The 13,200-nt window shown below is 35.8% G+C and overlaps 2 protein-coding genes across 10 annotated transcripts in view; one reads left to right on the forward strand and one right to left on the reverse strand.

Moving 5' to 3' along the window:
- Window positions 1–13,200, reverse strand: part of LOC137236681 (adenosylhomocysteinase-like) — a 505,973-nt gene that overhangs the window by 445,191 nt on the left and 47,582 nt on the right. For 3 of the 8 annotated variants that reach the window (XM_067759579.1, XM_067759585.1, XM_067759581.1), the window contains one exon: window positions 5,927–6,753. The exons of 4 other annotated variants lie outside the window; for them this stretch is intronic. The gene's annotated coding sequence lies outside the window, so the exon portion shown is untranslated. Of the gene's footprint in view, window positions 1–5,926; window positions 6,754–13,200 lie in introns of those variants that run through there. One more of the 8 variants, XM_067759587.1, reaches the window with a different exon arrangement.
- The window catches only part of LOC137236678 (probable cytochrome P450 313a4), a 202,487-nt gene that overhangs the window by 301 nt on the left and 188,986 nt on the right, over window positions 1–13,200 (forward strand). For both annotated transcript variants that reach the window (XM_067759573.1, XM_067759574.1), the window contains exons 2-3: window positions 11–6,547; window positions 6,620–6,823. In XM_067759573.1, coding sequence (XP_067615674.1) covers window positions 6,349–6,547; window positions 6,620–6,823 — 403 coding nt within the window. In that variant the 5' untranslated portion in view covers window positions 11–6,348. The remainder of the gene's footprint in view (window positions 1–10; window positions 6,548–6,619; window positions 6,824–13,200) is intronic.

Here is a 13,200-nt window from a genome sequence, read left to right on the forward strand (position 1 = left end):
TTAATTTTAGGAAACAATGCGTACATTCGTCTTGCTTCATTGCTCCTTGATACACGACTAAACCACTACCACTACGATCATAATACTCTTACTGGCGCAGTCACATCTTCAGTTTGGAAGATCCGTGATTTGGGTTTCGTTTGCCACCAACCGCCGCTTGAGACGTACATAAATACATAAAATTATGTGTATGTTTGTATATAAATAGCAGTGTGTTCATGCTTGTTTGAAGAGCCAGGCCGAAACCGTACTACAATTTTTATAAAGCTTTAGAAATATATCTATGTATATCTTAAGTAAGATTTCGCGTACTGATATGTGTTATTAGCAAAAATATATGTTTTTATAAATTTAAGTAAAGTTAAATATGATTTAAATTTTGTAAACTGCTCTTATAATTACCAGGGTTACAAACCGCCTCGGAAATCGAACCGGTTCGGCTCAGTGGTTCCAACCACTCAGGCAAAACTTGAACCGGTTCGCGGCTACCTCTGAACCGCTTAACCGGTTCGGTTTAAGTGGTTCAAACGTTTAATACTAAGTTTTGATAGTATACAAAATTTGTAATTCGTCACTTGGGATCGGTGTGCAACCAACCATCGATATATACCTACTAAGCATACAAATAAAATAAAGTTATTGCGATCAAATCCTTATATGTATTTATTTATAAAACTTATCAAAACGGTTTGTTGATTATTATAATATGTAAGGAATGGAAATGGTAGAATGCATGACTATACCTATAGGGAGTATTTACAATGCATATATTCTGCATATAAGAAAGTAGTCTTATTTTTAAGAGAAGAAAAACTATTCAATTAGCTGCTTTCAATATACATATAAAACATACCTACTAAATTTTAGATGCGAGATTACTATACAAACTAAAAGATATTCATGAAAATGTAAATGTCTTCTTTGCTTTTCTTAGGCATTAAGCTTATAAATGTTGATATACGGTTATGTGAAAAACAATATGGTCTCCCTTTAAAATGGTATGGTTCCCAAATTATGTTAATTTATTGGTGTTTAATAATTCCAATTTAAAATGTCTGAATTACTAGTAATTTCTTTGTGCGCGCATTTTATTTACTTATTTAATTAATTCAGTCTAAAAGTACATGCTTTGTTGTTGTTGTTGTTGTTGTATTAACGATAAAGACACTCCCCGAAGGCTTTGGGCCGATGTTGATGGTCCTTTGCCGCATATAGATCCGATACGTTCCGGTAACAAAGCACTATTAAGATACTAGTCCGACCATCTCGGGAACGATTTATATGACCACATTAAACCTTCTAGGACATCCCGTCCTCCCCACCCCTAGTTCCATGAGGAACTTGGGGTCGCCTCGGCTGTCAATGAAACAGAATTCGCCACGGGTAGGTGAGGTTAGCAATTGGGTTGGAGAATCTATATATTGCGCTGGGAATCCTTTGAGAGGATTGCCTACACAACCCCTTGAAATTGGATTTACCCAATTGAGGCATACTTTTGGTGTTTGATAAATGCTTTGCGCTGACCATAATCTACTTCAATTCTTACATGTCGTTAACTACATGCTTTGTTACAGACTAGTTAAAAATAGAAAACGATTCAAGCTTAAACTTATATAAGCTGTTATTAAAATTAAGAACACTACTGAATCGATTTGCTAGATGTATACCCCTGTTGTTGTTGTTGTTGTTGTAGCGATTAGTTACTCCCCGAAGGCTTTGGGGAGTGTTATCGATGTGATGGTCCTTTGTCGGATACAGATCCGATACGCTCCGGTAACACAGCACCATTAAGGTGCTGGCCCGACCATCTCGGGAACGATTTATATGGCCGCATTAAACCTTCAGGCCATCCCTCCCTCCCCACCCCCAAGTTCCATGAGGAGCTTGGGGTCGCCAGAGCCTCGTCTGTTAGTGAAACGGGATTCGCCGCTCGAAGGTGAGGTTGACAATTGGGTTGGAGAAGCTATGTATTGCGCTACACAACCCCTTGAATCCTCCTAGTTATAGGTTCATTCATAGCATATTTCGTTTTATTAGTTATTTAGATAAATAATCTATTATGCCGAAGATCGCGCATTGGAATATATGGAATGAACAAATTAGATAAATCAGAGCAATTCGTGCTAACGTTTATTACATTATAGGCAAGCATGAGTGAGATTCCAGTTGTTCTGTCATGCAAAGCCTGAAGACCAAGTAATTTGCACCTGCTGGTATGTGAAGGGAGGCCGTATGGCCAGTGAAGCATACGTAAAGCAATTTTTGTAAAAAAATGTTGAACTCTCAATTTTATAGGAGTTATATTCATAGAAAGGATTCCATATTATTGACCAATCTTCAAGACGACTTCTGACCAAGGATATATAAATTGCCTTCAACGTCATAGGGTCCTTAAAATCACTGGTGTTACGTCTACTGAACCCAACCATTGCAACAAATTTTGAAACAATGAAGTCAATGTGACTAGAAAAAGAGAGTTTTGAGTCAAAAATTACACCCAAGTCTTTACTCTCTTTACAACGATTAAGAGATTTAGCATTTAGTTTGTAGATAAAGTATGTGGCAGTTGTCTTTATGGAATAAGACACAACACAGCATTTGTTTGAATTTAAAAATAAATGATTGTCTGCGCACCATCCGGCAAAAGAGTCCAGATCAGAGCCGTTAGAAATAGTTTGACAAATAAATAGTATTTTTTGTGAAATATATAGTTTTAGTGTTATATTTCAATCATTAAAGGGGAGGAGTGATGGGGAAACATATTGAGTAAAAAGTGCTAAGTCAGGAGAAAAAGTTAGTTTTGAGTGCGGAAATTGTGCGAAGTCATAAAATAGCTGCTGGATTGGCATACATGATTTTTATTTATCTTTTTCAAAGCTTCTACACTCAAAAGCATTGCAATTAAGGTATCCTCATTGACAGTTTTGAAAAAAGAAGGTTATTTCAAAAGTTATTCTTTTTTTCGTCTTCTGTAAAATTCGTAAAAGTTGACTTAGCACATTTTCACATTAAGCTAACGATATATACATTTCAAAGCTTACACAATTAGCGGTACTTCTCATCTACTTGAAACTAGCACACTACTACACTACAATTGAATGAACTTCAAGACTGCACATTCAGAAATTTTCTAAAAACTGTTAATAAAAAGTTTCGAAAATTGATAAAAATTTGTTTAATTTAACTTTAAAATTTTTATAATTATACATATGTATGTGGTTTGTGTTATAGTTCGGACTATGTTATAAATGAAAAAATGTTATAAATAAAAAATGAAAAAGCTCTTTCATATATAAAGTTGTTATGCACTGGGTTTGAACTCATTTTGTAAATTTTATTTATTTTTTGACAAGCTTTTGACCACAGGCGCAAACAATATACGCTATTACTATCAAAAGTGACAACTCACGGCCTTGCCATCAAAAAAAAAAAAAAAATGGAGTTAAGAAAAAAACGGTTCGGTTCAAAGCCCCAAAATGGCGGGTGATTCGGATCATGAACCGGTTCGGTTCCTACCGGTTTGTAGCCCTGATAGTTACACAAATGTATGTATTGTATTTCCACATTTGCAATGTTATCAATGATCATAAGAGCAAAAAAGAAATTGGACAGGACCCTTATTATGTAACAACTCACGGCCTTGCCATCAAAAAAAAAAAAAAAAACTGGAGTTAAGAAAAAAACGGTTCGGTTCAAAGCCCCAAAATGGCGGGTGATTCGGATCATGAACCGGTTCGGTTCCTACCGGTTTGTAGCCCTGATAGTTACACAAATGTATGTATTGTATTTCCACATTTGCAATGTTATCAATGATCATAAGAGCAAAAAAGAAATTGGCAGGACCCTTATTATGTAACTCGATTCGAATCTTGGTTGGCTTATCTGTACAATAACAAAATATGTCTGTTCAAATTGTCAAAATTTGTGTATTGGTGTTGGTGCGAATGGTATGGAATGCAAACATAAAACTTTTTTGTATGTGTAAGAAAATGTTGCCAATGTGTTGGCTTCATTTTGAGTTTGCCATCTCCTTTTGACAATCCCATCGACCATGCAATGAAATAAATAAAATCAGCTGATGAGATGAGCCAACCATATAATTGAACCATGATTCGAATGGAAATACGATGCGAAAGTGTCAAATCAAATATATTTTTTTTTAAATCTGAAATAAATTTCTTTTGAATCGAGTTACATAATAAGGCCCCTGGCATCTTAAATAAAGCCACTCTCCTTTGTTGTAAAGTAGTAGCTTATTCGTAGGGCAAATGTCAAGCAAAGTTCGGCTTTTCGGGCAAGTTCGGGTTATACTTCATCTCGGTCAAACAAAGCGATAGTTTCATAAGTTTTTAAAATGTTCAGCGAAACATGTTTTATAATTAATTAAAGTCTACCAGCAGATCAGAAAGTTAACTTTTCTCTCAGAGATAGCTTTTCAGGGGTTAAACTCATAAACATTTTTGACGTATACCAAAGTTCCATCTAATAAGCATGTGTATGAACCTGGGTCGATTTGTATGGACGAAAGTTAACCTATATCGCGCCATCGATTTTTCGATAGGATTTGGGCTCAGGAAAAAAAAGTTCCGCTACGCATACCCAAAAAAATAATTTTTGAGCCTGCAAAAAAAAACGATTTTCGACCAAAATTCTTCTAAACCTGCATAAAAGAAAAAATTTTTTTTTTCAAAAAACTGCATTTACCAATTTGCATTTGCCAATTGACACGAAAAAAATACATAAAAAATGATTTAAAGCCTTGAAAATGAAAAAAATGCATAAAAGATCGAAAAAATCGTTGAAATTTTCCATCCTCAAAAATGATTTTTTTGGGTATGCGTAGTGGAACTTTCTTTTCCTGAGCCCAAATCCTATCGAAAAATCGATGGCGCGATATCGGTTAACTTTCTTCCATACAAATCGACCCAAGTTAATGTGTATAGGCCTAAGACTGTCTCTATTCCCTGCAAATGTTTGTAATTTTCATACTCTTTCAAGACTATGGCGACCCCAAGTTCCTCATGGAACTAGGGGGTGGGGAGGGCGGGGTGGCTTAGAAGGTTTAATGTGGTCATATAAATCGTTCCCGAGATGGTCGGGCTAGTACCTTAATGGTGTTTTGTTACCGGAACGTACCAGATCTATATCCGGGAAAAGACCATGAACATCGATAACACTCCCCAAAGCCTTCGGGGAGTGTCTTTATCGTTAATACAACAACAACAACAACATGCGTCTTTTGACGGACTATCACCCACTACGTTCCGAAATTTAGCACCATTAAAGCGCTAGCCACATACTACACCGAGAGTCCTGGGTTCAACTCTCGGGCAAACTAAAATCAAAAATTTAGAAAAAGTTGTTTTAATTAGAAAAAGTTTTCCTTATCGGCGTCGCCCCTCGGAAGTGTTTGAGAAACACTCCTAGTGTATTTCTGTCATGAAAACCTCATATGTTTGAAAGTACATATGTATGTACACACACTACATAGATCACAGGAGGTCAATGTATGGCATTTCCATGAAAGGTGTACATTTATTTCTCGTTTGTCAAAATTTAAATATATGCTACTAAAGTATTAATGCAGCTATGACGCCTGTTAGACGCAATAAGCATATACTTTCCGCTTATATGTAGAAAGACTAAAGTGCACACACAAGTATGTACATTTGTCTGTTAAATGTGTGAAAAATAAATTTGGTTGTGCAGCTGCGCAGCAAATTAAATGCCGGTCTCCTCTAGTCTGAAATAATTTTTTATACATCTTTACCTTCGTATGGAAAGGTTATACTCATATTTTATAAGATCAAGTAAATTAAACTTAAACGGCGAAATTGGTAAACATTTGTTTTTGATTGTTTATGCGTTAGTATATACATATAAAAAGGTCACACATTTTGTGAAGTCGTAGGTATTTAAAATTTATGTTTGACAATCCATTACAAACTTGGTTTAGTAAAACTAACAAGTGTTAGGGCCAATACCTATTAAGGTAACGTTTAGTATTTTGTTACTACGTTAAACATTTCTAGTCGTTTGACCTTTGTATCAAGAGTTCGTGAAAAGTTTTTAGGCATAGAACTTGTACGTTTACGCACAAACTCACATATAATGCACTATTCATATGATTGTGCTTACATGCATACATATATGTATATATTTAGTATATATAAAAATAATGTTAACCAAAAATAAATGTATCAAAGTAAATTTTTGCTCTATAATGTTGTCTGAAAGTGTGTATGTATGAAAATAAAACAAAGTAAAATATTCACACTATAAAACGAGCGTAACTTACTACATTAAATTTCAGTCTTGCTGTAGAATTCTAGAAGTTAAATCTTTAAAATGTGTTTGCGGTTAGACAATGTAAAAAGAATTAATCTTGAAGGACTCTGTTATTTGTGTTTAACGGTCTTCATTATCGTACTATCATATTTGTATATTTCTTGCAAACGAAAGCAATTTCAAAATATTACCACCAACGTACCAACAATATTTGGACTGCCATTTATTGGAATAGCATATAAATTGATACCCTTAAAACGTAAAGTTTATAAGAGTATTTATTATTAGCTTAAATATTTATAATAAAATGTTTGTTTGTTAAAAGCAACAGGTTTTTTGTATACAATAACTTCGTATTTTGAAGAGCTTAACACATCGACGTATTGTGCCTGGTTAGGCACAAATCCAGTACTTATAACCATAGATCCAGAAATTATACAAACAGTGACGTCGTCTTCGGAATTTCTAAACAAAGCAGAAATGTTATATAATCCCATTAATAATGCTATACCAAAAGGAATAATTACAAGCGAAGGTAACTAAAATTTAAAGTCTGTTAATATAATAAAAAAGGCAAATGTTTTCAATCTATTATATAAATAGGCAAGAGGCCAAACTATAATTCTAAAGCAGAAACAATAAGGTATGCAATGATATGTTTTCTCTACGTGCAGTCCTTATCGACGTTTTCCTAAAACCGGCACTCTTTATTCGAACCATGTGTCAAACAAATGAAGATTAATGATAATCAGATATCATTCGAGAGTCACTTACTGTGAATAAATTACTTCTATTTAAGTATTTGCCCCACTTCAAAAGTGAAATCGAAATTGAGACAGAGAAAAGTCCATTATTGCTGTTTTAATCGTTAAGTGCTCAAACTTGAGGGACAGATCTTGAATTTATTTTCTTCATACAAATTTACACGCTATGTTGTACATACTTATTTTTATACTCATAGGTGGGTAAAAATGTATGTTGAAAATTATTTCTAGTGCTTTATAAAGTATCGTCCACTTGCTAGAAGCGTGAATGTACAATTTTTGGCGATTTTGAGTTAATGGGTTCACTAAGTAAACCATTGAATGTTCCTTATTATATCAAAGTCCGGAGTGCCTAGCATAGAAGGAAACCACACTTTTTAAATGTTAAAATAAGGGGAAAGTTATAAAATAACATATCGTCTCCAATTACAGGGCAAAAAGACTACCTTAGTCACTTATCGTATCGGTCTTGCTATATGATGCTCCGGCCAAGAAAGTATTTTTTTCGGACCGTCTGTGGAAGCAGAGGAAGAGGGCGGCCCCCATTCCGCTGGAAGGGCCACGTGGAAAACGATTTAAATTCCCTGTTTAAGCAATTAAGCGCCAATTAGTTAGTTAGTTAGTTAGTTATTTATTTATTACGGCTTAAAGCCTAATTCAAGATACAAATAGTACTATTCTATATTATAGGTAGAGTTTTACAAAATTCATATAATTTTGCCTTAAAAACTAAGATTTCATTGCAGTTTTTAATTTCCAATGGGAGCTCGTTGTAACCCTTTAGGCCTTTGTAAAAAATGTTTTGCTTATCTATTTCTGTTCGAAAAAATGGCAATTTAAAATTATGTCTATTTCTAGTATTTATATTGTGTGTTTGCTCCACTAGAACTACGTTACTACTTAAATATTCAGGTACATTTCCGTGTTTTATATTAAATATCAACTTCTTGGTATGAAAATAAATTTTTTGCTTGACCCTCAACCAGTTCAACTTTCTTAACATATCAGCCGTTCTAGCATCTCTACGTTTTTTAAGAATAAACCTCATACATCTATTTTGAAGCTTTTGTAGCTTATCAATTTCTTTGTCCGCTATTATGAATAATATCGATGGGCAATAATAGATTTATAAATAATTATTTTATATTTTTCTTGTATATACTTGGTAGATCTCTGCACAACACCAATCTTTTTCGCGACTTTAGCAACTGTGTAGTTTATATGTTCTTCAAATTTAAGTTTGTTATCAATTATAATCCCTAAATATTTTATGCTATTAACTTTTTGTATGGTTTCATTGTTTATTTTTAGCCCACTTAAGTCCTCATCATTAATATTTTTTCTTGTTATGACCATATATTTGGTTTTGTTTATATTAAGCTTTAGCCTATTCGCACATAGCCATGTGTATAAATTGTTGAGATCATTTTGCATTTTTAATACCGCAGTAGTAATATTATTGTCACTGATCATAAGTAATGCATCATCCGCAAATAGTTTGATATCACAGTCTTGTATCGCATTAACTATATCATTTAAGTTAAGCCTCACAGCAGGCGAGGCGATAAAAAATTAAAGTTGCGGTGAACTGTCCGTTCACCGAATTAAAATAAGCACGAGAAATATTTTAACGTTATAAAATTTATTCTGTGCTCTTGCACGATCCAAATTGAACTAACTCGAACAAAGTAATTTACCTAGCAGCTAAGTTCTTGTGTTAAATTAATTATGCTATGCTAACCAATTATTGTATAAAAAGTAGTTTACTTAACTAAAACTAGATTTGCTGTTCAATCACAAGTTCTGCAACTACGCCAATCGTTGTCCCAATTAACTTCCGCTTATTCTGCGCGTGTGCTGCGTCAGCGAAACTTCAACACGCAACATAGCGCGGTCACATGCTCAGCAACGTGAGTAAATGGGTCAACCGCTGGATACTGCTGCTATAACTCCTCCCCCTTTAAAGATCTGCGTCCCGCAGATCGAAGCATGAAAAATGTGAAGTGGATATATATTTTATAGAGTCGATCTGGTTACTTGGTGTAATGTTGATTCTGACTGGCTTGACTGGTGCGCTGTCGTCCAGGTTACGGATTTCATGGGCAGATTGGCCCTTGAAGATCTTCGTGTTTGTGGCCCATTGCATCGGAATTTGAACTGGTGGAATATCTAGCTTCCTAGTGTACCATTTCCATAGCATGGTGACGATGAGGGCTATTGCGAATATCGAGGCAGCTTCCGTGACTAACGAGAAGTTAGTTTTCCCGTTTACATACCCTAGATATCTAACGTTTTCCATCGTGATATCATGAACATACTCCAGATTGATCTTTGCAGTGTGGTTTTTGACGTTTGCTAGTACGGCTGGCAAGGCTTGAGCTGTGATTGCTTCGTTGCTGGAGAACACTTGGTTGCCAATTTTTATCGTTTCGTTACTTAACTGGATAACGTAGGTGCCATTTATGTTACTAGTATCGTTATTACTTTCCACTACACCTTGGTAGTTTGAGATAAAAATTGTGTTATCGTTTATCAATTCGATTATCGTTCCATTGCGCCTGATGAATTGGCAGCTAGCGTCCCCTCCTTTCAGCAACCGAGGTAGGCAGGTATTCTCTTCCAATTTGCTCAAGGCCTCTGAGTCACATACCGTAGATGAACTGATTGTCAAGCAATTTTCCTTGAGTCCATACGTTTCTTCTTGGTTGACGAGCATTTTATCGAATGGAAGGTCCAGTTGTTTGCCTTCGTATATACCGGCGCGAGTAATTAATAGGTTATACTTCTTCTCTGTTACTTTGGGTATTGATAGAACGTATAGGAGCATAGTCCCATTTGTATATATTGATGGGTTTCCGTATTTAATTGCCTCAATTATATTTTGGTAAGGTAGTGTTTCTATTTCTGATAGGATCTGATTAACTTCGTCCATGTCGAGTAGGTTAGTGTTAATAATTCCACGTTTAGCTAGCTGACATGCCCGTACTACTTCATTGACCTCTTCTCGGACGAGTACGATATTATGAAGGGCGCTCTGCTCGAATTGTTCTGCCTCAGCTTCCTTCATTACCAAATTGGTGCGGCTTACAATTTCATTAATTTTTTTGGAAATTTCTAAAGTTGCCGTGAATAGATCTTTGTTTACTTTGTATTGGTGATTATTGTTTTCTATGATTTCACCCTGGCTGTGGAGGATATTGTCCCAATAGCCATTTCCACGCAGGGCCTATCCAGTCAATAGATCGGGAGGGTCTGATTCTTTTCGTGTTCCCCGTCAGCTCTTCGAGGCGCTGCAGAGTTTGGTTGATATAGACTTGTGCTAGGAGCTGGTCGTCAGTTCGTTTTAGTAGTTGGTAAGCCAGTTTTTCCATCTTCGATATAATAGTAGCGTACTGCCGGAGGTTGATAGCATGTATAAGTTTGAAGGATCCGCTGATGATCCACCCATTTCCGCTCTGGATACTAACGATTGGTGCCTTATAGTGGAAAATGTGGAGGCCACTGATGGCCGACGCCAACAGTGGGAGTCTGCAATTGGAAAGACCATACCTAACATTATTGGTGTTAGTAGGTTAGTGGTTGTTGGAAGTTATTTATGTTATTGTGAGGTTAGGAGATTAGTGGGAGTGAAAAAATTGTTAGAAAAGGGACGTTTTTTCATTCAATTTTTTTTTTTTTTTTTTACATATCATTTCGGTTCCTTGTATATTTGTTTTTTGTTGGTTTTGTTTTTGCGCTGTGGATCCAAGAGGAATAGTGTTCTCGTGATCCGTCAAATATTTGGAGTTCCTTGACAGAATCTGGGAGTTTTGAAATTTCGTTCAGTTCGCCCTCAGTCCGAGGGCTTACGAGTGGCTCTTCTACCGGTTGTCGGTCGGTGTCCGCCGAATGCCTGCGCACATCCTCTAGCTGTTCTTCTAGTCTTACCAAATTTTGACTGAGTCCCTGTATGGACTCTACATTGCTCTTTGTTTCGACACTTTTTAGGCGTTCCTCGAAGCGGTTTAGTTGCGAGAGAATGGCGTTTACTGCGCCATTCATTTCCAAAAGGGATTTTTTCATTTCCTCAGTGTTCATGTTTCTAGGAATATACAGAAAAGAAAAAAAGGTATTAACAGTTGCGCTATCTACTCACAAATAGCAAAATTTCATTCGGCCGCTGTTGGTGTTTTGGTTCTTGACACTCTGGTACTTGTTTTTTGTGATTTCGCTCTCACTCTGTTTTTCCTGCGTGCACGATTTATTAGTTTATGTTTTCCTTAGTACTTATTATTTTGTTTCACTTTACTTTATTTTTGTGTCTGTTTTAAATACTTTTTTCTTTAGTACGTGTTATTTTGTTTCACTTCCACTTTACTTTTTTCTGTTCGATTTAAATACTTTTATTAATTGGTCCTTTTTATGAAATTTTATCCACTCTGCACCGAGAACTGCTCGGGCGCCAGTTAATCCTCACAGCAGGCGAGGCGAAAAAAAATTAAAGTTGCGGTGAACTGCCCGTTCACCGAGTTAAAATAAACACGAGAAATATTTTAACGTTATAAAATTTAAGATCGCGGGTTCGAATCGAGCTCAAGGCCTAATAATAATTTAATACATCCCAGAGCACGGGGAAAAAGTGTCAATAAAAATATGACACTATGGCAGCATTGCCAACAAACAAGTCCAATTTTCACAGCCGTTCTGCAACAGATGTCGCAGTGTTGTGAATATCAATTGGCACGAACCAGAATAGAAGTAGGATTAATGAAGACACACAAAAAACCGCTGTGGTGGCTGAATGGTTATAGCAGCGGCACCTAAACGTTGCCGATGAAGGAATTTAGCAGTTCCCGAAATGGATCTTTACAACGAGCTTTGGCAGTTGTCTAAATTTTTTCTTTCTTCTATTCTAATTTAAAAATTTTTTCAATTAAGAAAAAATTTATCATAACAATAATAATGATAAAAAATTATTGTTAGGCCTTGAGCTCGATTCGAACTCGCGATCTTAAAATCAGTAGGCCGATATAACAACAAAAATTGTTAATACATCCCAGAGCACGGGAAAAAGTGTCATTAAAAATATGACACTATGGCAGCATTGCCAACAAACAAGTCCAATTTTCACAGCCGTTCTGCAACAGATGTCGCAGTGTTGTGAATATCAATTGGCACGAACCAGAATAGAAGTAGGATTAATGAAGACAAACAAAAAACCGCTGTGGTGGCTGAATGGTTATAGCAGCGGCGCCTAAACGTTGCCGATGAAGGAATTTAGCAGTTCCCGAAATGGATCTATACAACGAGCTTTGGCAGTTGTCTAAATTTTTTCTTTCTTCTATTCTAATTTAAAAATTTTTTCAATTAAGAAAAAATTTATCATAACAATAATAATGATAAAAAATTATTGTTAGGCCTTGAGCTCGATTCGAACCCGCGATCTTAAAATCAGTAGGCCGATATAACAACAAAAATTGTTAATACATCCCAGAGCACGGGGAAAAAGTGTCAATAAAAATATGACACTATGGCAGCATTGCCAACAAACAAGTCCAATTTTCACAGCCGTTCTGCAACAGATGTCGTAGTGTTGTGAATATCAATTGGCACGAACCAGAATAGAAGTAGGATTAATGAAGACAAACAAAAAACCGCTGTGGTGGCTGAATGGTTATAGCGGCGGCGCCTAAACGTTGCCGATGAAGGAATTTAGCAGTTCCCGAAATGGATCTATACAACGAGCTTTGGCAGTTGTCTAAATTTTTTCTTTCTTCTATTCTAATTTAAAAATTTTTTCAATTAAGAAAAAATTTATCATAACAATAATAATGATAAAAAATTATTGTTAGGCCTTGAGCTCGATTCGAACCCGCGATCTTAAAATCAGTAGGCCGATATAACAACAAAAATTGTTAATACATCCCAGAGCACGGGGAAAAAGTGTCAATAAAAATATGACACTATGGCAGCATTGCCAACAAACAAGTCCAATTTTCACAGCCGTTCTGCAACAGATGTCGCAGTGTTGTGAATATCAATTGGCACGAACCAGAATAGAAGTAGGATTAATTAAGACAAACAAAAAACCGCTGTGGTGGCTGAATGGTTATAGCAGCGGCGCCTAAACGTTGCCGATGAAGGAATTTAGCAGTTCCCGAAATGGATC

Source organism: Eurosta solidaginis, chromosome 1, assembly GCF_040869045.1.
Source record: "Eurosta solidaginis isolate ZX-2024a chromosome 1, ASM4086904v1, whole genome shotgun sequence".
In the NCBI taxonomy this organism is placed as follows: domain Eukaryota; kingdom Metazoa; phylum Arthropoda; class Insecta; order Diptera; family Tephritidae; genus Eurosta; species Eurosta solidaginis.